This window comes from Colossoma macropomum, unplaced genomic scaffold, assembly GCF_904425465.1.
Source record: "Colossoma macropomum unplaced genomic scaffold, Colossoma_macropomum, whole genome shotgun sequence".
In the NCBI taxonomy this organism is placed as follows: Eukaryota; Metazoa; Chordata; class Actinopteri; order Characiformes; family Serrasalmidae; genus Colossoma; species Colossoma macropomum.
In genome coordinates this window covers 4,656,248-4,681,479 of record NW_023494795.1, presented here as the reverse complement: position 1 = coordinate 4,681,479, position 25,232 = coordinate 4,656,248, and the positions used below count along the sequence as shown (strand labels likewise).

Genomic DNA, 25,232 nt, shown 5'->3' with positions numbered 1-25,232 from the left:
TCCTAAGAAAACAGTGCATCCCTTACAACTCGTACAAAATGCGGCAGCATCCTAACAAAAACAACAGAGAGAGATCAGATCAGTCCTGTTTTAAAAGAGCTGCACTGGCTGCCTGCATCGTTCAGGACAGATTTTAAAGTTGTGATACTAGTTTTTAAAGCTCAAAATGACCTTAAAGCTCCGCTTACATCACAGAGTGTCTGTCTGTTCATGATCTTAGATCTGCAGATACTGAACTTCTACAAACACCTTCCAGAAAACATGGAGAGACTCTTTCAGTTATTCTGCTTCTAAACTGTGGAGCTCAGTTCACCTTTTATTAGACAGTCAAACTCAGTGCTCACTTTTAAGAAGCATCTAAAAACGAATCTCTTTAACTCAGCATTTAAATAAAACTCTGTCTCATAGTGTTTCTTTTAACTTGATGTTTAATTTTCTTCTGATTCTAAATAAATACTTTTATCATCTGTCTGTAAAGCACTTTGAGCTGCCACCAGCATGAAAAGTGCTATATAAATAAAAATTATTGTATTATTATTATTATTATTATTATTATTGTTGTTATTATTATTATTATTATTATTAAGGTGACCGCCACCAAAAACAAAAAAAACTCTAGCTAGCCAGAATTGCTATCTGTGACTCGTGACATGGAACCAAACTCCGAGTAACAGCCCAGTTCACACCGGCTGCGTTACGGAAACCTTTTTTTATAACAGATACACTTCTATTGTAATCAGTGCTTCATCCCACACAGGCTGCAACAAATGAGTGTTTTTATGCACATCTGTTTTTTATTTGTCCATAGAGGTCCAGTCAAATCACACACTCCTAGTTTCTATAGCTTTCTAAGCTATATTAAAAGTGATAATTTACCAAAATGTAATCAAGATGATGTAGAAGCTGCCGAGCAGCTCCTGCGCTGTCATAACAGTGAGTGGAGGCAGCTGTTATGATGAGGGTTTTATCTGTTAAGAACAGATAAAAACTTTGATTTGTGACTTTATTGCAAAAATAAACCATCTGCTGTTTGTGCTGTCAAGTTTTAAAGTTGGTATAAAACGTAGAAAAGAAGAAAAACGGCTGATATTCCCATCTGAAGTGTTTATGTGAAGGAGAAGAGGTGGAGGCAGTGGGGATTCGACTCCCAGATGCTCGTGCTTCACAAACACTATGCTGGCGTGATGCTGACGTGTTGCATCTGGTGTGAATTCGGTGTAAAAGATAAATCAGAACTTGAAGTTTCTCCGTTGTTGCTACTGTTAAGGCTAGATTTGTGTGAGAAATCTTGCGACCACACAAGCTGAAGGTAATTCCGCCTACTTTCCTGGTTCTGTTATGCAGTGGGAACCGGACACAGGTACCTGGCCAGGGTACGGATAGTTTTGGGTTCCCGTTTGTAACCGTACTGGGCTGTTTTGGTGGAAAAACGGCGAATAAGAGACAAATAAGTCCTGCATTATCACTTCTGCCAAGACTTTCTAGCACGTCCAGTCCCTGTTTACCGCAGGATATTCAGCCTTGTTCATCCGTCCTGTGTAATTACAGCGCAGGTTTCCTCTCGGTTTTGTAACCCATAACAATGGGGGTACTTAAGGCTGACCTGCCATGGATTGTTTGGTCCTGTTGATTGTTTGGACCGTGTTCTAAGAATCAGAGATCCTCTCACATCCCTTTCATTGATCGGTCCAGACCATTTTGCCAGGGGACCTGATCCCAATTTATGTGTGAGTCATCTGTTTGTGTGTTGGGTTTATTGCTATGGGAAGACGAAGGCCAGCATGTGACTCACCTCGGGCCATGTGTCCAAGGATGGCGTCCTTAAATGCCACTTAACCTCTGACCGCCTGCAAGATGGCCTAAATCTCAAGCATTTATTGAGCTGGATAGTCACACAGCTTTTTCCAGAAGTACTAACACATGGGTTTAAATGAACATCTGGTGAACAGTCTTGTGTTAATGTTTGTTTGTTTTTTTGTGTTTTCTAATATTTTCACTGAAATAACTTTTCTCGTTACAGAGAGTGTGATCAAGGACAGTGAGTTTGAGGTGATGATGCAAATCGACTGCGAGGTCATGGACACCAGGATCCTGCACATCAGGTCCTCCAGTATCCCACCAGTCTTGCGGGTTAATGAAACCGAGACCGGCTCTTTCTACCACTCAGCACCAACCAACAACCAAGCAAAACCTCCTGTTGTCCTCATGGGTTCTGCTTAACTAAAGCAGGGTATAGGCACCAAAACTGTGATCAATGAATCCCAGCAGCCATTCCAGCCTTTTGCGAGTAAGATTGGACTCCCCCGGTGTAGACAAACTACATTCTTTTTCAGCTTATATTTTCATCAGTGGTGAAGGGAGGGAGCCCCAGCCTCTCTGTATGTGGCTGAGTACAGTGGAGAGAATCTGGGCCCCAAAACCTCCTCATCTCAATCATGGGAGTAATTGGTGAATAACCACAGGGGACCTAGGACTGAGCCTTGAGGCACCCTCTCGTAAGACACATTCTACAGCTGCACCATTAAACTCTTAATACATCCAGGTTACAAACCCATTCCAGTCTTTCAGAAGTTAATTCCCCACATAAATGATTTGCTTATTGTAGAGACTCAGCTTTTCGTCATGAATATTCTCTCAGGAAGCAACGTATAGTTGGCAATCAACCCACTCGGATTTAAAATGTCGTGTTGTTGGTTCAGTTTTGTATTGTATTTTTTTTGTTTTTGTGTGGCTTATACAGATTTATTTTTAGTTTGCTTGCACTCTATACGCTTTGTGCTGTGAATCTTTGGAAAAGGATATTATTTATGTATTTTTATTTTGAAGTTTGTGGTGAGGAACACAAACAAAGGCTTATTATTACAAGTTCTTTATTTTTCTTATTCAAAGCAATGAGAGAAAGATGCAGAAACTACCTTTCTCAGCCCTTTTCTCAGCCTTATTGCTTCTTGGAGGCATTTAAAATGATAGTTTTTTGGACTAGCATTTTTAAACATATGAGGTTCTTAATGGTTCCTCTGTCTTTTGACCTTCAGAGAACTCCATCCGTCCTGGTAAACTGCACTTTTACTGAAGTGCACTTACAGTCCTGCTCACCATTATTGGCACCCCTTCCTTTTCTGCATAACCTGTACAATATCTTCAGAAATAAATGTAAATATACCAAAGTTATATCTTCAGGATTGTTTAATTGGAGGTCCAAAGTAATACAACAAAAAAAAACATTGTTTTTCAACTTGCATGTTGCAATTTTAAAGAAGAAACAGAATAAACAGCATGTGCAGCAATAAAGGCACCCCTTGTTAATATTTGGTTGCACACCCTTTGGCTGTGATGACAGCCTCCAAACGTTTCTTGTAGCCATCTATAAGCTTCTTGCACTTCTCAGCTGGTATTTTTTCCCACTCTTCCTTTGCAGTTTGTTCAAGCTCTTGAATGTTTGCAGGTTTCTTTTTCCCAATGGCAGATTTCAACTCACCCCAAAGATTTTCAATGGGATTGAGGTCAGGACTCATTGCTGGCCATTTCAAAACAGTCAATTTTTTTCCTTTTAAACCATTCCCGTGTACTTTTGGATGTGTGCTTTGGGTCATTGTCTTGCTGGAATACCCATGATCTTTGGCTCAAACCAAGTTTTCTTACACTGGGTAGGACATTTCGCTCTAAAATCTCTTGATAATTCTCTGATTTCATGATTCCTGTGATACGGTCAAGGCCTCCAGTACCAGACGCAGCAAAGCAACCCCACAGCATTATGGATCCTCCACCATGCTTAACTGTTGGTAGGGTGTTCTTTTCCTTATAAGCTTCATTGCGCCGTCTGTAAACAAACTGTTGCTTTGCATTGCCAAAAAGCTCTATTTTTGTTTCATCTGTCCACAAAACATTGTCCCAGAATGATTGTGGTTTGTCAAGGTACTCTTGGCAAAGATCAGTCGTTCCTTTTTAGGTCTTTTCTTTAGCAATGGTTTCTTCCTTGGCCTTCGCCCATAAAGCTCTGCATGGTTTAGTGTGCGGCGTATGGTACTTGTTGAAACCATGACCCCAGACTGTTCCAGGTTGACCTTCAGTTCTTTGGATGTTTGCCTTGGTGTTTTTTCCACCATTCGCACCAACCTTCGAAGACTTCTCTTGTCAATTTTCCTCTTTTCCCTCACGTCCAGGGAGGTTCTTGACAGTTCCATGCTCGGCAAACTTCTTAATAACATGGCGCACTGTTGAAACTGGGATACCAAGGTCTTTGGAGATGGCCTTATACCCTTTGGAAGTCTTGTGTTTGCTAATAATAGCACTTCTGATGTCCTCAGACAGCTCCTTTGTCTTCACCATTGTAACAAATGAACATGGCCCAACGAATGGCTTTTTAAAACCCTGAAGTCATCATTCATTGGCTAATTCATGTCACATGGGCACTGAATTTGTCACAGGTGATTATCATTTGCGATTTACCACAGGTGAGTGAAAGTGTGTTTCCATACTAATTTAATGTAAAGGGTGCCAATACCAGTGTCACAGCAAGCTTTAGGTTTTTTCTGTTTTTCCCTCACATTGTTTTTTGTTTTAAATTGTTGTTTATAGTTTGCTCTTTTGTTTTAAATATGAGTGCTCTATACAAAAAACCTGTTTCAGTTGATTAATTTTTTCAGGGGATATTCCACAATATGTACTTAAACTTCATGGGTGCCAATAATGATGAGCAGGACTGTAAGTGAAACGTTCATAGTGATTGACATTGATTAGCAAACACAGCTGTGTGATCTTACGTTTTTTTTTGTGTGTGTTTTTTACTGTATCAGTGAGATGCTGGCTGTTGGCTCCTACATGCATCCATTTATGCATTTCCATATTAGACTAGCTGTAGTCTCATTTTAGCGTTTAGCAAATGTCATCGCCAGCTTGCTTTTTTAATGCACAATTTGATTCCCATTTAGTTCCACCTTCCTCATTAGAATACAAACACAGCAGTTAGTCATACCACTTAGAAGCATAAATCCTTGTCAGGTCTAATGGAACGAAGTAAAAAAAAACAACCCCATTTCCAAAAAAAGTTGAGATGCTGTGCAAAATTTAAATAAAAACAAAATGTAATGATGTGCAAATCATTTAAACCTTATATTTAATTGAAAATCCTACAAAGACAACATATCAAATGTTGAAACTGAGCAATTTTATTGTTTTTTGAAAAATATTTGCCCGTTTTGAATTTGATGCCAACAACATGTTCCAAAAAAGTTGGGACAGGGGCACCAAAAGACTGGTAAAGTTGTGTAATGCTAAAAAAAAAAAAACACCTGGTGGTTAATTGGCAACAGGTCAGTAACATGATTGGTAGAAGTAAAGATGGGGAGGGGTTCACCACTCTGTGAAAGACTGCACGATCAAATAAACTGCAACATAAAATAGCAAAGAACTTTTGCTTTTCATCATCTACGGTACATAATAACATTAAAAGATTCAGAGAATCTGGAGAAATCTCTGTATTCAAGAGATAAGGCCAAAAACCAGTATTTGCTGGTTGTGATCTTTGGGCCCTCAGGCAGCACTGCATTAAAAACTTTGCTTTGCTTTGAAAACAGTTCATCACTGCATCCACAAATGCAAGTTAAAACTCTTAAACGCAAAGAAGAAACCATATATATAAACAGGATCCAGAAATGCTGCCACCTTCTCTGGGCCCAAGCTCATTTAAGATGGCAAGTGGAAAAGTGTCCTGTAGATATATTAATGCTGAACGATATATACATGTTTTGGCAACATATGCTGCCATCCAGACGACGTCTTTTGCAGAGAAGGCCTCGATCATTTCAGCAAGACGATGTCAAACCACATTCTGCATGTATTACAACAGCATTGCTCTGCATTACAGAGTGTTGTTAGAAGAAGAGGTGATGAAGCACAGTGGTAAACAGGCCCCCGTCCCAACTTTTTTGGAACCTGTTGGCATTAAATTAAAAATGGACATATGTTTCAAAAAACAATAATATTTTTCAGTTTCAGCACTTGATTTGCTGTCTTTACTATTTTCAATGAAATATGTGGTTTACATGATTTGCACATCATTGAATTTTGTTTTTATTTACATTTTGCACAGCGTCCCAACTTTTTGGAAAAGGGGTTGTTGATGAAACCAGCCATTTTAAAGCCTGGCAATACAGCTGGTGTGGTACAGGCCACGTCTTGTATTAGATGGATGACCGTATGATTCACAGGTTTTAGTAAGTGATCAGTAAAAGGAGTGAATTTACATGTAAACCTATTTTAACATAGAGTTACATTATAGGACAGTAAAAGACAAAATAAAATGATAGGACTGTTATTTCATATTACATAAAACAAATACCCTGCTACTTTTTCAGTCCCTGCTTTTTGTCGAATTAAAAAAAAAATGTTTTTAAACTAATATTTGATCACTTGCAAAATCTCTGTCGGATGTCGGATGTCAGTGTCACAAGTGCAGCATTGCAAAACAGAAATAAACACTGGAGTAAGTTTGAGTGTTGTGTACTTATTGTGGTTCGTTTATTCTCTCGCCAGAGCAAAGACGAAAGATCCTCTACAATCTCCTCTGCGGTTTCCATTGTTTCTCTAAGCGCTTGCAACCTGAAATGGAGGCTGTGTGGTCAGTCCTGATTATAGCTCTTTGGGAATGATCCGCTTAAATGTTACACTCAGAAATGATACTTTATTTTTTACTACAACGCCTAACTTTGGGGTGCAGTGCAAGTTTTGGGTGTAGGAGGGGGGGGTTTTACCCAGTACCATAATTGGGGGGTCTCAATGGTTGACCTGACCCACAGCATGTGAATATAGCACTATTCTTCTTACTGTGGCATTAAAGAAAAACAAATCATTCAAACATTTTATTGCAGTCCTTTTTTTCTGTAAGTGCTTTACAAAGAAACTGCGTAACTTTTTCACTGCGTAAAAAAGTGAAACTGCCATAAGGTTTACAGAAATATAGCAGGAATGAAAACAAGTACAAGAAATAGCAAAAATATATGTTTGTAATATTTCTAGGTTTTAATTAACAGCTTCAATTTAAAAGCATTTTCTGGGATGTTTTAGTTAAAAAAAAAAAATCTACCAAGTTTACATTCATCGATCCCATATTTCAGCTTAAAGCAATATTACAGTATATACACAACGCTTTCTTAGAATCGCAGAATAAACCTCTTCCTTTTTCCCCAAAGATCTGCCAGCACCCTGGGAGGTATACTTATAATCGTTCAGAACTGTTTTCGTAGTGCAAACCCAAGAATCACGATAAACCTCAGCTAATGACGGACTAAAGGAACAGCCTGAAAAGAACCGACGTTCTCCTGCTTCCCATGTTGAAACTCTCAGGACTTTGAAAATGGATCACTACTATTCTCCCAACATCCTTTTCCGGTCATCTTTAAATACTATGACCACTGACTTTCTGAGATGCCTTTCGGATCTGAACTACAACAGCAAAACAGATCTTAACTAAAAAAAAAAAACATCTGGTTGAAATGTTCCTCCTAACACTGAACAAACTAATTTCCCATTTCCTAACAAATGTTGAGCCGAATTCTAAGCACTGAGGTGATGTTAATACCATGAAAACATCACCCACAACTTCCAATAACAGGTAAAAACATCAGTAAAGCGCATTCAGCTATATGAGTGTTAATATGTCATGAAAAATGCTAAGTAGACTGCTCTACAATCCACATTACGCTTGATGTGCTTAGTCCCCCCCCAAACACATCGGTTCTATACAGTGACCCTCTGTGACCCATGTCTAAACTGTCTAAAGAGGGTCTACATATGCAAATTGGACATTATACGTGACCTGGTGGCCGTTGTCCCAGGCGTACAGCACCCTCTCTTTGGGGTTGTAGTCAATCTGAGTGATGTAGGTGTAGTTGTTGTTGAAGGGCAGCCGAGGGATCATCTGCGTGTTGGTGTGTGTGTCAAAGGCGTAGCTCAGGTTGTTGTCCTGCTGATTGTAGTTGTCCGTAGCATACAGGACTCCACAGACGATGAAGCAGTTGCCGTATCGGTTGCGGCGGAGTCCGGTCCTCCAAGTGGTCTCGCGCTGCGTGCTCAGGTCGATCGGGTTGAGGCGACTCAGGACGATCACCTCCTGCAGGAAGCCCTCGTCGTCCAGCGCCGGGTAGATCACCCACAGCCCGCTCTCGTCGACTGCAAGGTCCATTTCAGAGTGACCCTTCCATCGCCAGGACGCCACCTCGTCGTTCTCCAGCACGGCGTCGTGCAGCATGGTCCAGGCCGCCACGTAGCGCATCCGCAGGTCATACTTGATGATGTCACGGGAGAAGGCACGGTTGTAGAAAAAAGCGCCATTGTAGACCACGTGGCCGGTGCCGATCCAGCTGTAGGGCAGCTTATAGGAGTTGGTGAAGCGTCCTGGAAATAAACGTAAGACCACATCAGCTAATAGATCTAACAGAGGACATGGCATGCCTGCAAATGCAAATGAGGCCTCGGTCTAACATGTTTCTGTACACCCTGGTGAAAGAAACCGCTTAGATCACAGCAGGCGTTCCATGTTGGTCTGAACTGATTTAGCAGGTCAAGTATACCAGCATTCGAAACACAACACATGCTGGTTTTGGTGGTGATCAGCACAACAGCATTCAAATTCTATAGAGACACTTCTATCATTATTTGTTTTTTTAGAATTATTTAATTTTAACCGATCAGGCATAACATTCTGACCACCTCCTTGTTTCTCATTGTCCATTTTATCAGCTCCACTTACTATATAGGTGCACTTTGTAGTTCTACAGTTACAGACTGTAGTCCATCTGTTTCTCTGATACTTTGTTAGCCCCCTTTTACCCTGTTCTTCAGTGCTCAGGACCCCCATGGACCCTCACAGAGCAGGTACTATTTGGGTGGTGGATCATTCTCAGCACTGCAGTAACACTGACGTGGTGGTGGTGTGTTAGTGTGTGTTGCGCTGGTCTGAGTGGATCAGACACAGCAGTGCTGCTGGAGTTTTTAAACACCTCAGTGTCACTGCTGGACTGAGAATAGTCCACCAAACAAAAATATCCAGCCAACAGCATCCTGTGGGCAGCGTCCTGTGACCACTGATGAAGGACTACAGGATGACCAACACAAACTGTGCAGCAGCAGATGAGCTCTCGTCTCTGACTTTACATCTACAAGGTGGACTGACAAGGTAGGAGTGTCTAATAGAGTGGACAGTGAGTGGACACAGTGTTTAAAAACTCCAGCAGCACTGCTGTGTCTGATCCACTTGTACCAGCACAACACACACTAACACACCACCAGCACCACGTCAGTGTTACTGTAGTGCACTGCAGTAATTCAGTTTGAGTTGGTAAACCAGGTTGCTATTGCTGGTTGTTATAACTTTTCTAATGCAAATGAATAAACGCCAAATTTATATGGGAAAGTAATAAATATATAAGATATAATTTGTACTGAAAGAGTCCTCAGACTCCTTTAGAGCACTGTACGCTGGTTTTTCTCTCAGGGTGTAATGAGTGGAAAAACACCCTTGTTGCGCTATTTGGTTAACCAACACGTTCCAAAGCCTATAGCATACATTTTCTCTAAAAATATCAGCTTCGTTTGAATTATGAGGTCATTAAATAGTTAATATTCAGATTCTGCTGCATGCAAACTAACATTACTGCACATAAAATGACCTCATAAGACTGAGCAATGTCACCAAAACACCAAAAGGTGGTAATCAAGTAGTTTTGGCAGCTGTAGGGTACAATTTGAGTTGGTGATATTGCTACATAACAGAGCTAAATTAGCATCATTACTTTCACTTAATGAGGACAAATGTACACAGAAAAGAATGCATCAGCTCTGGAACTTCCTTGGTTACCACAGGAGGCCATAGAGGGGATTTCTGAAAGCACATAACATTTCTTCCATAGACAAAAACAGCTTAGCCCTCATTATTTTGGTGCGTAATCATATGACCTCATACGTCTATGGACGTGTAAATGGATGTGCATGGCAGGACGGACTTGAGAAACAAGGATACCTTGTTTGAAGACATCCATGTTCTGGAACTCCAGCAGGTGGTTGCCATAGTAATAATTAGTGATGTAGATCTTGTTGTCGCGAGCCAGTGGGTCTTTCATCCAGGCTCCTTCATTACGGCCGTACGTGTTGTGCGTGACGGGTTCTGAGATCGTGGCCAGTGTGTCTTTGCAATCTCCTGTGAACAAAAACAGTGTACAGAACTTTCCTGTTGATCCTTATATATATAAAATTTTACATTAAAATAAATATATCTTATAAATGTCTCCACAATACCCATTTCTGACCGCTGTATTAACAGCAACAGACAGTTATTTGAGAGTGTAAAGAAACTGTTGTCAGTCCCTCTCATTGTAGTTTAACTACTGAGACTAATAAGCCCAAAATTAGTAGGACAAATATACAGTCGTATGGAAAAGTTTGGTAATCCCTATTTTTTTTTTGTTCATTTTCTATGTGAATATAAAAATAACATAAATATGTTATGTTTTAGAGCACAATTTCTATTGATTGGCTGAATTAACATGTTTGCACAAGCCATAATTTATGTTTTATTTTTCCCAATATGTTAAATTAGCAAATAAACAGTAATTGTGCATTAAAATGTGCAGAAGTGTGTCTCTGTAGAGGATGTGTAACTTATTTTCCGCATCGGCCCCTTCTTCTTATCTGGTCTGGTGTATTCATGACGTGGCCAAAAATATGTGGACACATTCACACATAAAATTAAGCATATCCCTGTTGTCGGATGAAAACCTTGTATCCCCAAAATGTTAACTTTGCAGGAGAAAGAAAAACACTTCACTTTTAATGTAAGTCAATGGAACCAGACTCTTTTTCCAGGTAATTTTAGGTCATTTCTTTTAGTCCATTCATCACGGAATTACATACAATGTAAAGGGTAACAGGTATTTTCAAATTATGTCAAAAACTGATATGCAATCTCCAATCTTTAAATCTAAGACTTTAATCCAGTTTCTGGTCCTGGATTTTTTTTATTTCTGTAGGAATGACACTGAGTGGCCAATCAGTTAGCTCAACAGTTCAGTTAATGACCTTAGGTTTGAATTTGAAGCCCATAGACAAACACTGGCTGTAGAATGGCTTGTTCTGAAGAGCTCGTGGACTTTTAAAGTGGCACCGTCATAGGACGGCACCTCTCCACCTCAGTCAGAGCTGCCCTGGTCCACTGTAAGTGCTGTTACTGTGAGGTGGACACCATCCAATATTCCCAGACCTATAAAACACACTCGGAGCGTGACGATAAATGGTACTGTCACACATCGGTCAGTGTATCCTTCGGTCATTCGATTTTCATTTCAAAACCAGCATTGAAATACGGGAAAATGGGTCAGTTCTCTTCGGTTTGGTTATTGTTGGTGGAAAAATCAAGAAATAGCTTCGCTTTACAGTTTCACAAACTAATCATAACATTAAATAACATATAAACAACAATGGAATAAAGGGTCATATTTTATTTATCCATATTTTATTTTAAAAATCTGTCACCCTAACCATAACTAGACGTGCAGAAACAGACATGCAGAGGGCACGAACAGTCTCAGACTCTCAGAAATCAGGCCTGTTTGTCAGGGTTTTGCAGAATCCTGACTCCAGTGGCAGCTGCCACAGTGTTATAAGAACAATATGAACACAGGACAGAGCTCAGCTCACAGCTTGAATTGTTGAGTTGGTGTAAGTTTACATCTGACAACGTGACTTTACAGTATTCATTTTTCTCATTATCATTCTCTTTGATTCGGCTGTTAAATGGCGGGAGTCCTGTAGAGCCTCTTCCTCATATCGCTTCATATTCAAACACCTCTAAAAAAACGTCATATAGTCTCCCAAAATGCCAGGACTGGGCCTTTCTTGACAACATTCATCCCCGATCTTCCTGTCTTTATCATTTTTTCACTGCCTGATTTCTGAACCATACGTTCAGACAATCCATCCATCAACAACAATCGACTGTTTGTTTGTTATTTGATTTTATGATTAGTTTATGAAACTAAAACGAAGCTGTTTCTTGATTTTTTTCCACAGAACCAAAAACGAGAACTGACTTTCCCTTTTTCAATACTGGATTTGAAATGAAGATCGAATGACAAAAAGATACATGAACCCACATTTGACCCACGTGGAGGAAGGGTCAAACATTACCTGGCCGCCTTTTTGGTTTCTCCTTTAAGATCTCCTTCACCGCAGTTTTAACGATCTTTGGCTCCACTTCGGTCACTTCCTCCACTTCCTCTTCTTCATCCCAGCTGATGCTGTACTTGCGTTTGGCAGGTGTGCTGGTGGTAGCAGTCATAGTGGTGGTAGTGGTCATCAAGGGTGCTGCTGAAGTAGTGGTTGGCCTGCGAGTTGCTATGGGTGCTGCTGAAGTAGTGATTGGCCTGCGAGTTGCTATGGGTGCTGCTGTGGTGGAATAAGGTTTACTCCCAGTTACACGTGGTGTAGTCATAACAGTAGCTGTTAAAGTCTGAAGATTTGAGGTACTAGCTGTTGTGCCAGCAGTGACCAACTCAGAGTTTGTGGTCGTAGCTGTTGAGCCAGCAGCGGCATCTGTGATTGTGGTGGGAGACGTTGCTGGCGGGGTAATAGCTTGTGTCTGAGTGGTTGGTGACCGTGTTGTCCTTGTTAGTATGATTTCTGGTTCTCTGGCGAGGTCCTGGATGAAGTTCTCTCCGGAGGTGGGTGTACTCGTCTTGTGGTTTCGCTGACTGACGACAGTGGCTGCAGTCTGTCCCGTATTTGTGGTCATTTCAGGGACAATTGAAGTTGACTCCTTCGTCTTTACATGACTCAAAGTGGATGGCTTGGCCAGGATGTTCCGAGCTTGTGGGACAACATGCTTCTGCTCTCTTCCTTCCTCGGTTCCGGAGAGGTTCTGAGGTGTGGTCAGTGCCGTGGGCCTGACATCTTTGAATTTCTCTGTAGTAGTTGGGGTTCTTAAGGCTCTCAGCTCAGTAGAATTCCCCATGGTAGACTGGGAGGTTTTTGCCATTCCAGGCTCTGGATCATCCAGTGTTTTCATCTTCACAGGCAGAGAAGAGTCAGATTCTACCACTTGAGACTCTGGCTTGCTGTGTGCGACTTCTTCGTCTTTGGTTTTGGGTTTAGCTGGAACTGACCATGCTCGTATTACAGGCCTGAAGGCAGGGGCAACGGGTTGAAGAAGCTGCTCCTCTGCAAAGAGATCTACAGGACTGTCACCACTGTGGCTTTCATCTTCCGGCACTGCAGGAAGGAACCAAACATGAGTTCACAATTAACAGATGCTATTCCTAAAAATGTACGGCACTGTCCTGCCTTTACCTTTCCCCACGCATGTTATAAAACATGATGAAACATACAATAAAATGTTGATCACAAAAAAAAGCAATTAACAGATTTGTTAGAAAAGTCCTGCCCATTTTTAGCTATTATGTTGTGTATGTTATGGAGTACATGTACACTACTGTACACTGATCAGGTATATCATTATGACCACCTCCCTGTTTCTAAGCCATTTTATCAGCTCCACTTACTATATAGGTGCACTTTGTAGTTCTACAGTTACAGACTGTAGTCCAGTGGAGCAGTGCTGCTGGAGTTTTTAAACACTGTGTCCACTCAGATACCTGTGCTGTGAGGGTCTATGGGGGTCCTGACCACTGAAGAACAGGGTAAAAGGGGGCTAACAAGGTATGCAGAGAAACAGATGGACTACAGTCTGTAACTGTAGAACTACAAAGTGCACCTATATAGTAAGTGGAGCTGATAAAATGGACAATGAGCGTAGAAACATGTTATGCCTGATCGGTGTATTTATTGTTTTATTAGTCAAAGTGGCCATGAAGTACAAGTTGTTTTTCAGCATCAGAAAACATTATTTAACAGAAAATTACACAGAAGCCTCAACAACTAAATAAAGGGTGATTCGAAAAGATTCATCCGATTTCAAAATGATTTATTTCACTTGTAAATCATTACACCGTCGCTTATTAAAGAAATAAAAGCTACCGATAGCAGTCTGTGCAGCCTAGATTAATCACTGTCTGAGGATTATAACAAAACAAATTTGGTGAAAATCGGTTGAGTAATAAGGAAGTTGTGGCTGATTTAATCCTGAGACTCTTCGTCTCTCAATACAAGTGAACTTGTTCAAAAGCGGATCTTGACCTCTTCAACATGGCGGACGCTCAGACATATCGCCTCAGATAGAGGACAACAGACAACGCGACATCCAGGTATGCATATCTATGGACTGGAGGGGCATCTTCCCTATTCATCTTTAGTTTTAGGAGGGCGTATGACCCAATAGCCCCCTGTAGTTGGCCCGTATGTTAGTGACCCTTTTGGAAACTGAATAAACTCATGGAAATGCTACAGCTTTGCCAAAGTTCTGAAAACGAAATGCCATTTTTCCCTGGATGGATGTATTTAATTGTCAACGTAATCACTGTGCTGTTGACCACAGATCGTTTAGGGTTTGTTCTTTTAACTTACTGTCTGTTTCCGCCTCGTCCACTGGGTCAGCTTTATAGTATGTGATCCCCCTGACAATCATCTTTGGGTTCTGCTCCCTCCCATGACGCTCTTGTTCTCGTAAGACCTTAACAGCATCTTCTGGTTCTGGTAGCCTCTTCTTCAGCAGGCTTCCAACAAACCTCTCCTCATATTTATTCTGTCAAAATCACAAGTCATGTCTCATGTAGAGTAAGGAAGAACAGCAAAGGCACTGACCATTCCCTTTTTTAGGTACCATTTAAATAATATAGCTCTAGCCAAGTTCAGTCCATGGCTTGCTTTCAACAAAAGCCCAAATTTGTTATATAAACTGAATGACTCATTAAATTAGTAAAGTATTTAAATATAAGCCTGTGGAGCAGACAGTATACATCATGCTACATGAGGTAACTTATTTCATTCCGAGACTTTCCCACTCCTAAGCCTAAACAAACAATAGCAACCCAAGGGCCATTTTGGTTTATTGTTCACAATAACGCTGAGGTATTTTCTCATTACATCATTCAACTGGCCGCTGTATAAGAATCCACCCACCTCTGTGTGCTGATAAACTGCAGCCTCGCCGCTCATTTCACTCAGTCGCTTCCTCTTCTCCTGTCGTGGTGGAGATGCAGTAGAAGACAGGGCTCCTCCTGTTGTTTCTGGTTTTGGTGACACACTTCCTACCTCTGCCTTTGAATCAGTGTGATTCTGAGACACTATCTAAAGAGCAGCACAAAGAAGAAGATAAAACCCCCGCATTTGTGGAACTGTGATAAGCAGCTGTCCTTTCCACATCTACAGTAACACTCCAGCTGCTTTTACGCTTCAAACGAAGTACAAAGCTTCCCACACACCTGAAAATTAAGGGGATCAGTGATTTTCCCGACTACCATTAGACTCCTTAATCACCAGATGTGCCAGGTGTGCATCATCGTGTCTTAGAATGTCCTCCATAAAATATGGGCTTCGGTTACCAGAGGTAAACAGTAAATAGTTAAGAATCTAAACAGTAAATAGTTGGGTTCCTATAAAGTTCCACATGTTTAAATAACATCTTTATGGATTTTTATGTTTATTATCAAATGGCACTTTTATATTTGTAGGAAAACAAAACAGGGATGCAGCGATATGGGAACTGTGGGTCGATGCCGATATCCAGTGTTTTTCACGTACATATCTGCTGAGATGACAATGTTGATGCCAAAACATAAACATTTGGAAAATGTAGAAATCAGGACCTGAATTTGCATTATAAGGAAATTTAATACTTACTTATACGCTTATAAAAATGCATAAAATACAGACATTTTAGCAAAGTAGCGCTGCCTGAACGCTCTGCTCTTCCAGAATATAAGTAATACATCTAATACGGCAAGCACTGGTTTGAAATATCTGTCCAATCTAAACATCTGGTCATACAGATATGATTCCACTATTATTGGGCATCATTAGAAACACATCTACTTCTTAATCAGTTCTATTTTAATCTTTCAAATTCCATTTGCAATTAATTGACTGTATTTAATATCATTCTGCTTGTTTAGGACTCAGGTTTCTAACCCTGGTCCTGGAGTAGCTCCTGCCCTGCACCTTTTAGGGTTTGTCCTGCTCCTCCTCAAGTCATGAAGGACCTGCTAAAATGGCCTGACTAGTTAGATCAGGTGTGTTGGGAGCAGGGAAACACTCAAACATGCAGGACAGGAGGCAATCCAGGACCAGGGCTGGTTGCATGTATCACTTTTGAACAGTTGAAGCTTCTCTGAGGATGTTTATAATCAACAAAATCAAAATGTAAATTATTTCTTGTATTTATAATTGCTTTACTATTGCTCCCATCAGAAATTCATTCAAATGATTCCGTTATTTTTGGGCAAAATGCACTGAAGAATTAGTATCTATTATATTATTCTTCTTTCTTATCTTTTAGCCTGTTTCTCACGATACTGGCAAACAATCAAATATATATAGAAATAAATAAGGAGCCAAGCATCAGGTGATGTTTAACCTATACTGTCATATCATATAAGATTACCATAAAGTTTATCATACTTGCTCTTTAACAAAACCAATCTTAAAAGGGGATTGCCACTTTGTTTTCATAAACAAAGTCAGTCTGAGTGGTTTGGTGTGAAATGCTCCAGAAAACTTACCAAGTCAGAATAGTCTACAGTGGTAGTGACAGGAACCAGACATCTGAAGAGTTTAAAGCAGGAGTGTCCAGTCTTTTCCGCAGAGGGCCGGTGTGGCTGCAGGTTTTCACTCAAACAAAGCAGGAGGTCACCTGATGAAATGTTTGAAGACTAAGACCAGCTGATGAAACAAGTAAAATCAGGTGAGCTTCAGCTTGTTTGGAGTGAAAACCTGCAGCCACACCGGCCCTTTGCGGAGAGGACTGGACACCGCTGGTTTAAAGCCTCTAAAAGCTCACAGAAAGTTACTACATGAAGTAGCTACAAATACGCTGGCCGATGTCTGAGACACTGTTTTACAGTATGTTTGAAAAAAGAAAACAATTTTCTAATTTTTGACACAATTTTAACATCGGCATCATTATATGTAAAAACTCAAAGGACATGTGTAAGTTCACAGGCCACTTTGAATAGTAAATAAAATAAAAAACTGCATTATAGCCAGCTTGACCACTGGTAAAGAAATTTGAGTTTCTCTGCAATGAACCATTTCACATCAAACCACTCAGAATTACAGTTTACAGCAACTGAATAATAAAGAAAGCTTTAAAAATGGGTGGAATTCCCCTTTCAGCTCCGCTCTGACTTGGGGTTGGTTCTCTACACCTTGCTGTTGCTAAGTTAAATCACCACGCCCCCTTTCTTCTCGTTCTGATTGGCTGACTCATTAGAACGTGTGTGACGTCATTCGGCCTTTCTTTAAAGCTGGGCAGCCTCTCTGTCGTTTCTCAGAGCTTCACATCACTCACCCTCTCGATGTTCTCCACCCGCTCCAGGAGCTTAGTGGTGACCGAGTGTAGCTTCAGCAGGTCCATGCCGTAAAAGGACCCCTCCAGCAGCTCGATGATGGTGGAGAGCTGAAAGGAACCAAGCAAAATCCGTCACAGCGAGCTTCGACATCCAGCTCCTCTCACACTTCTGAACGTAATGCTTGCTGCTCGTCCTAGTAGCCATTTGCATGATGAGCAGTGTAAAAGTGATCCATCTAGGCTAATTTTTGTTTGTGTTTTTGTTTGTCTGATGTCGGCCCCTCCTGCCTGCTGGTCACCTTGATGTTTTCCTTGCCGGCTTCCCGAAGCTTCTTCAGCCTGAAGTCGCCCTCACAAGGGTTGAGCGCGGACGGCGGCGCCACGCAGGTGCACTTGCAGTGTGGGCCCGAGCTGAGGGTCTCCACGCTGTAGGAGTGGCCGAGCTCCCCCGTCTCGCCGCAGGCGCTCCTGCTCACGGCTCTGACAACACATTTACAGCCACAGTCAGCGCCTTCCGAAAGCGCTTTCACTTTGTCATAATCACCCAGCAGCTACAAAGAGAAGAGGACCGGATGCGTTTTCCACCAAGCCAAATCAGAATTGCAAAAAAGAAAACAGCATGCAATCTTAAAAGTTAAAAAAGAAGGAAAACTACACGCTGCTCGTGCCATATGCTCGCTTGTCACGGGAAAGTCGAGTGGTGCGTCTCAATTCGGGCCCTATATTCTCAAAGTTCGCTAGTGCTCATGTATCAAACAGAAGGCCCAAGTCAGGCCCGTGGCACAAACCTATTCGGCCCGCAAAATTATTTTAATTTTCTGTTAATATTGGCCATGAGCTGCACTACAGTTCCCAGCATGCACTGCAACGTAATGTGTGCTCCCACTCCCTCCTCAACTACGATCTATGGGACAGCGCCACATTTGTTCAAGCGAATGGGCAGCTTTGAAAAACCAACTGTACACTGGAGACATTTAAAGAGGTTTAACAGTTACCTGCAGTTAAAGTAGTCTACAACCCTATTTCCAAAAAAGTTGGGATGCTGTGCAAAATTTAAATAAAAACAAAATGCAAATCTGCAAATTATTTAAACCCTATATTTAATTGAAAATAGTACAAAGACAACATATCAGATGTTGAAATTGAGAACTTTATTGTTTTTTGAAAAATATAAGCCCATTTTGAATTTGATGCCAACAACATGTTCCAAAAAAGTTGGGACGGGGGCCTGTTTACCACTGTGTTTCATCACCTCTTCTACCTCAAGAATAATGTTTCTCAACATAAAATAGCAAAGAACATTTGCTTTTCATCATCTACAGTAGATAATATCATTAAAATATTCAGAGAATCTGGAGAAATCTCTGTATGCAAGGGACAAGGCCAAAAACCAGTATCTGCTGGTTGTGATCTTTGGGCCCTCAGACAGCACTGAATTAAAAACAGACATGATTCTGTAGTGGAAATCACTGCAGGGGCTCAGAAACACTTCTGAAAAACACTGTCTGTGAACACAGTTCATCACTGCATCCACAAATGCAAGTTTAAACTCTACAATGCAAAAAAGAAACTGTACATAAATAGTACCCAGAAACGCTGCCACCTTCTCTGGGCCTGAGTGCATTTAAAATAGACTGAGGGTAAGTGGAAAAGTGTCCTGTGATCCAACAACATTTGAAATTCTTTTTGGAAATCATGGACACTGTGTCCTCCAGGCTAAAGACCACTCAGGTTGTTATCAGTGCACAGTTCAAAAGCCAGTATTCATGATGGTATAGGGGGGCATTAGTGCACATGGCATGGGTGACGTGCACATCTGAGAAGGCACCATTAATGCTGAACGATATATACATGTTTTGGTAACATATGCTGCCATCCAGACGACGTCTTTTTCAGGCAAGGCCTTGATTATTTCAGCAAGACAATGTAAAACCACATTCTGCACGTATTACAGCAGCATTGCTCCGTATTAACAGAGTCCGGGTGCTAAACTGACCTGCCTGCAGTCCAGACCTGTCACCACTGATAACATTTGGCACATTATGAAATGAAAAATACGACAAAGGAGACCCCGAACTGCTGAGCAGTTGAAATCCTATATCAAACAAGAACAGGAAAACATTTCACTTTCTAACTACAGCAGTGTCTCCTCAGTTCCCAAACACTTACAGAGTGTTGTTAAAAGAAGAGGTGATGAAACACAGTGGTAAACAGGCCCCCGTCCCAACTTTTTTGGAGTGTGTTGTTGGCATCAAATTCAAAATGGGCATATATTTTTCAAAAAACAATAAAATTTCTAAGTTTCAACATTTGATATGTTGTCTTTGTACTATTTTCCTTTAAAAACATGGCTTACATGATTTGCACATCATTGCATCCTATTTTTATTTACATTTTGCACAGCGTCCCAACATTTTTGGAAATGGGGTTGTATTATTATATATATTATTAAAGTTATTTTTGAAATGTTTATAAAAGGATTCAGTGCCTATTTTCTGCCGTTGTGGTTTTGGCATATTTTGAATAAACAATGTCAAGTTCGGGTCGTGGCAAAATGTTACGTAAAAATGAAATAAAAACACAGCTGGCCCACAGATGTGCTGAGATTTTTTAATATAGCCCTTTAGTGGTTGAGTTTGACACCCCTGGTCCAGTGCCTGGGTTTTGTTTTGAAAATCACAAATAACTGCACTGTACCTCAGGCCTGTGTTTACATTAGCAGTAAGCTAATAATGTCCCAGTTACTGTGATAACATTTTGAAGCTCCTTAGCTGCATATCATCGCTGTCCAAGAAAAAAAGTTGCTCCATTTTTATTAATTTTTATTTTTCTTTTGAACACTGCAGACGTCCTTTACATTGTGTGAAAATTTCATGATGAATGGACCAATAGAAACGCTTCAAAATCACTTCAATCTTCAATCACATCATCCTCTTTATATTAACTTACATTGAAAGTTATGAATGTTTTTGCAAGTTTTTCGTTGGCCAGCGATGTTATCACAAATCGACCAACACAACATCAATTACTGAAGGACAAATTTTGAAATTTTCCAAATTTCAAACTAAGGCGGCCTCTGAGGGCTCCTCCTCTTCTGCTGAGTATGGCAGCCTGAGTTTAATCAGTGCCACCTTCCAGACTGAGTACACCAACTGGACAAACATGTTTGGTCAGTGTGCCATACCTGTGTTTCATTGTTAGACGCATCATTCAATCGACTCATTTTGACTGTCAGTTCTTAGTCGGAACAAACAGACCAACAGAATGTTCATGTTAGTGTGGTCAGAGAACGACTCTTATTGGGCTCTGAAGTAGCACAACTGTCTACTGTTACAGATACAGATAAATCCGCAGGTTGTCAATGTCGGCCAGTAAGATCAACCAATTGATATTGATCTATTTCTACAACATTTGCATGTTAACACTATGCTACATCCATCCACACTTCATTTCCTAGTGTAAATGCACTACAGGGTGATTCAAGAAGATTTGTCTGATTTCAAAGTACTTTATTTTTACAGCTGTGAGGCGTCTAGGAACCAATCACATACCAATTGAAAGAGGGGGTCACAGAGTTTCTGACTGTCAGTGGAAGATGGCTCCCCTCAGTCTGAGAGGAGATGAGACCCCTGAGCAGAAAGCGTTCTGCGTTCTCCACTTCAATAAGAGTGAATCCGTCATAACTGTGCAGTGTGATTTTCACGGGCAGTGAAGCTCCAACAGCTCAGAGCGTTCGTCGTTGGTTCCACAACACTGGATGATCTCCGAAATCGCACTGAAAGAGCCGTGAGTGCAGCGACACCCGACATGCTCAATCCAGTATGGGATGAATTTGACTATGGTGTTGATGTTGTCTGTACAGCTGGAGGAGGTTCATACTGAGACCTTGTACAATTACATAATAAACTTTATGCTCATTTAAACTATTTACAGTTCACTGCATTGATCTGTAATGATTTACAAGTGAAATAAATCATTTTGAAATCGGACAAATCTTTTTGAATCACCCTGTAGTTGCACTAAAAGTTGCTACCAATATACTCAAATTGAGACACAGTGGACTACAGGCCTCCTGGCAGTGGAGCGGATGCAGAAAGACAGCATGGACGTTTCTCAAAACAACTTTTTATAAGCGGATAATTACTTTTTTAAATGAGACGAGCAGAGAAGAGGCCCGTGAGAAGGGCTTTAAAAAGCAATGTGATAATATTAGTTAACGAATGGTATCTATAATCTCTGGCATGTTCCAGGGCCCCTGTGGCTCTAGACCCCCTCAGTCATTTATGGCTCCTCCCTCCTTCCTTTCACTGCTAACAAGAAACACTGTGTGAATGGACTGAAGTGTACAAATGAGGGATGGTTTTGAGAAGGCAATTCATTTTAAATACAATTGATTCTAAACCTGGTGTTGCTTTTGAAAAAGTTGTTCCGTTCTCTCCAGAAGTACCTCAGTTTGCCTAGGCTGACCCTTTTAGACCGTTAAGGAATGATAAGACCAGAGCACCCCATGCTTTTTTCTTTACTTACACTTTCCTTAGAGACATTTGGTCTGTATTCAGAAAATTCAGATTTGTTTTCCAAATCCAGTCTTTAGCACTGTTTGTCCACACTGGTGTTTAAGTAATCAGATCTCTGTTTTAGGCAGTGTGTTTATTTGTTGCAAGATTGGTACAGGTTATAGTATAGACCAGGGGTCGGCAACACACGGCTCCAGAGCTGCATGCGGCTCTTTTCCTGCCCTGTTGTGGCTCCACAGCAGAATCAGATTTGTAGGTAAAAATAAAATAATCCTCCTTTACAGTAAAATAAAGCTCTGCTGATCGTTGAACACAGTTTAACAATAAATGGTCTTAAACGATGGAGTTAATGTAGAACTGCTAATTCACCCTTTAACCCTGAAGATCAGCGCAGACTGCTGGTCACCATAGCAACGCAGACAAGACTCTCGCCTAGCTAGTAGCTAACGAAACGGCAAAGAGAGAGATTTAAGACGAACATCGATAATTTGGAGACGAATGGACTCGCATTTATAATCACTCCAGCTGGTTTCCTGATACGTTTTAACTTCAACGAGAAACTGTCAAACACTAAAAAGTCACAAAGCTGTAGTCAGTTTCTCATTCAAGTTTTCCCGTTCCACCTTAAATGGTGCCTGCTGCACAATTTAAGGTGGAACGGGAAGCTTCCAACAAGGAGCTGTGCGAATGAGAAGCGACTCCAGCCTCGTAAAAAAATTAACGCTGAGAGACATTTTACAAGAAACTGTTACGCTTTTGAAAAAGTTTCCTGCTGGAGATGCGAGAAAAGCAGCTATAGCTGAGCTAAAGCTTAAAGCAGAGCAAAGTAAGTCTGAGTTTTCGTTTATAATAAATTTATTAGCCGATACTAGCACCTTAGCACAAACTGAGGCATATTTACAGCCAAGATGGTAAAATGGACATAAAAAACAGCATCAACTGTACAGCTGCCATGAAATATAGATTTTTCACAGGTGTGAATTCAAATTTTAAAGATTCACAAAAATACGGACTATAATTTTATCCACTGATGTAGCTCAAGTAGGAAAAGGCTGCATGCTCCACTGAACTGTCAGCAGAAGTGGGCGTTAACAAGTTAGATTTAGGCCTGCTCAGTTACATGTACTCAAGTTAAAACATGATGAATTTGTATTCTTGAGTGTTTTTGAATGTGTTCTTCTACTGTGGGGAATCTATTCTACTCAGTTACGTTTTAGGCATAAATATTTAGTTCCTAATTTCTGGCTATTTTTTTGTGTATTTAATTTCATTATATTGTTGACCACTGTGGTTTGCGACTGATCTCTCACTTTTGAGGTTTTCACTGATTTTGTTACTTTATTTTAGAGCACTTAAAAAAGAGAAGAATATGGAGCCGAACACACTCCAGTTTCTGTGCTGCGAGATGCTGGATGAACTACACTCTTTAAAAAAGATGGTTCTACTAGGGTCCTTAGTAAAGGGAATTTTTAGAACCATGAGTTCTGTACAGGACCATTTCATGCCATTAAATGGTTCTTTTCATGGTGAAAATGTTCTTCAGATTGATGGAGAATGTTTTGTATATGGTTCTATATAACATATTTTGGAAAATAGTTCTATACAGCACCAAACAGGGCTGGGCTGTTGTTATGATGTCAAGCTTGTAAACAGAACCATTCCTTTACTAAAGAACCCTTGAAGAACCATCTTTTTTTTAAGTGTGCCGGTTCCACTGCAGTCAGTACTTAAGTAGTTTTTTTACTGGACACCTTTGTGCTTATACTCAAGCACTTTGTTTTTTGGAAAGGCACTTTTACTTTTAGTGCAGTCATTATTTCACTTTAGTGAACACCCCAAACTTTGTGTGGCAAAAGAGAATATGGCACGAGAACAACACCTCAGAACTTCAGCACTAGCCTAACATAACCAGAGGTCTTTGAATCTGGATCTTGAATCCAGTTTCTGGTCCTGGATTTTGTAATCACTGGTAGTTAAAGGGGAACTCCACCGATTTTTCAAAAATTCTAAATAATTCAGAAGAGATATAAGCAAAGTCATTCAGAGTGGTTTGTGTAGAGAAACCTACAGGCTCAGATTCCTTTACAATGGTGGTGATAGGAACCAGGGGTCTAAAACACAAATATAGACATTTTATTTACTACCCAAAACCACCAGTGAACCTACAAGTGTCTTCTGTGTTTTTATATGTAAAATAGTGGAAAGTCTGAAAAAAAATGGGACTATTTTGCCTCACAACACCCTGCATGTACCCCTCCGCCAAGGATTCAAATAAATTGATTACCAAGACATTTCAGGCCAAAACTTTATCACTAAACTGTCGTAAAACAGTGTCTCAGGCATCAGAAAGTGTATTCATAACCACTTCATGTAATAACTGTATGTGAGGGAGCTTTTAGAGGTGGACGTCTGGTTCCTATCACCACCACTGTGAACAATCCTGACTCCTCTAGTTTCTCTAGAACTGAGCATTTCACACCAAACCACTCTCAACCACTCTGTCTACATTTTAACCACTGGATTATGTGGAACTTTTGAAAAATTGGTGGAGTTCCCCTTTAACTGAACAGCTGAAGTAACTAACTGGCCACCTAGTACCAAAAACCAGGACCAAAAACTGGACTTGATGGATCCTGGCCTAAACTAAAGCAAATCTACAGGGGTCTTAGCTGTTGCTGTTATCTGACCACATGCACAGGAAGCACTTTAACTAGTCTACATGGCCATTCACTGGCCAAATAACTTCAGTGGACTTTAGTGGGCTATAATGTGAGACTGGAGACTCCTACCTGGGATAATATGCTCTCCTGGTTGTCCTCCTCTGAAGGGCTTAGTTCCTCCGCAGCTCGCCGTTGTTCCGGCGCGGCTGCACTTGAATAGAGAGCCGAGAAGAAAAGGATGCACCAAACTCCCACTTTCGCCATTACTCTAGAATAAATGTCCTCAAACCATAAGACACAGCAGCACAGAGTCCCTCAGACCGTTCAGATCCAGAGTGGAGACGCAGTTAAACGGGTCTGGAGGCTGTTTTGGTCTCGGGCTCCAGTCATTGAAACTGCTGGTGGGAGTGAAGCTGAGAGATGAAGTGGAGAAGAAGCAGGTGGACGCAGAGAGGAGGAAAACAGGCTGAGTGAAGGAGAGAGAGGAAGGCAGGATGGAGGGATTGGTGGGGACAAATGGTGGGAGGCAACGGGGGATCTCACACACACACACACACACACACACACACTACAATTTTGCTTATTCGTGTGTTTTGTTTGTCT

The 25,232-nt window shown here is 40.9% G+C and overlaps 2 protein-coding genes across 2 annotated transcripts in view; one reads left to right on the top strand and one right to left on the bottom strand.

The window, feature by feature from the left end:
* The window catches only part of atf6 (activating transcription factor 6), a 105,828-nt gene extending 100,801 nt beyond the window's left edge, over positions 1-5,027 (top strand). Inside the window, exon 16 of the mRNA XM_036581250.1 lies at positions 2,021-5,027. Within this exon, the coding sequence (XP_036437143.1) occupies positions 2,021-2,220 (200 nt within the window). The 3' untranslated portion in view covers positions 2,221-5,027. The remainder of the gene's footprint in view (positions 1-2,020) is intronic.
* A 2,445-nt stretch (positions 5,028-7,472) lies between these two features.
* On the bottom strand, positions 7,473-24,976 carry olfml2ba (olfactomedin-like 2Ba). The gene is made up of 8 exons (XM_036581248.1): positions 24,759-24,976; positions 17,752-18,003; positions 17,453-17,560; positions 15,067-15,234; positions 14,512-14,689; positions 12,181-13,260; positions 10,019-10,195; positions 7,473-8,394 (listed from the first exon to the last, which is right to left on the bottom strand). Exons 1-8 carry the CDS (start codon positions 24,891-24,893, stop codon positions 7,775-7,777), a joined length of 2,718 nt encoding a protein of 905 aa, XP_036437141.1. The 5' UTR covers positions 24,894-24,976; the 3' UTR covers positions 7,473-7,774.
* Positions 24,977-25,232: the final 256 nt, after the last annotated feature.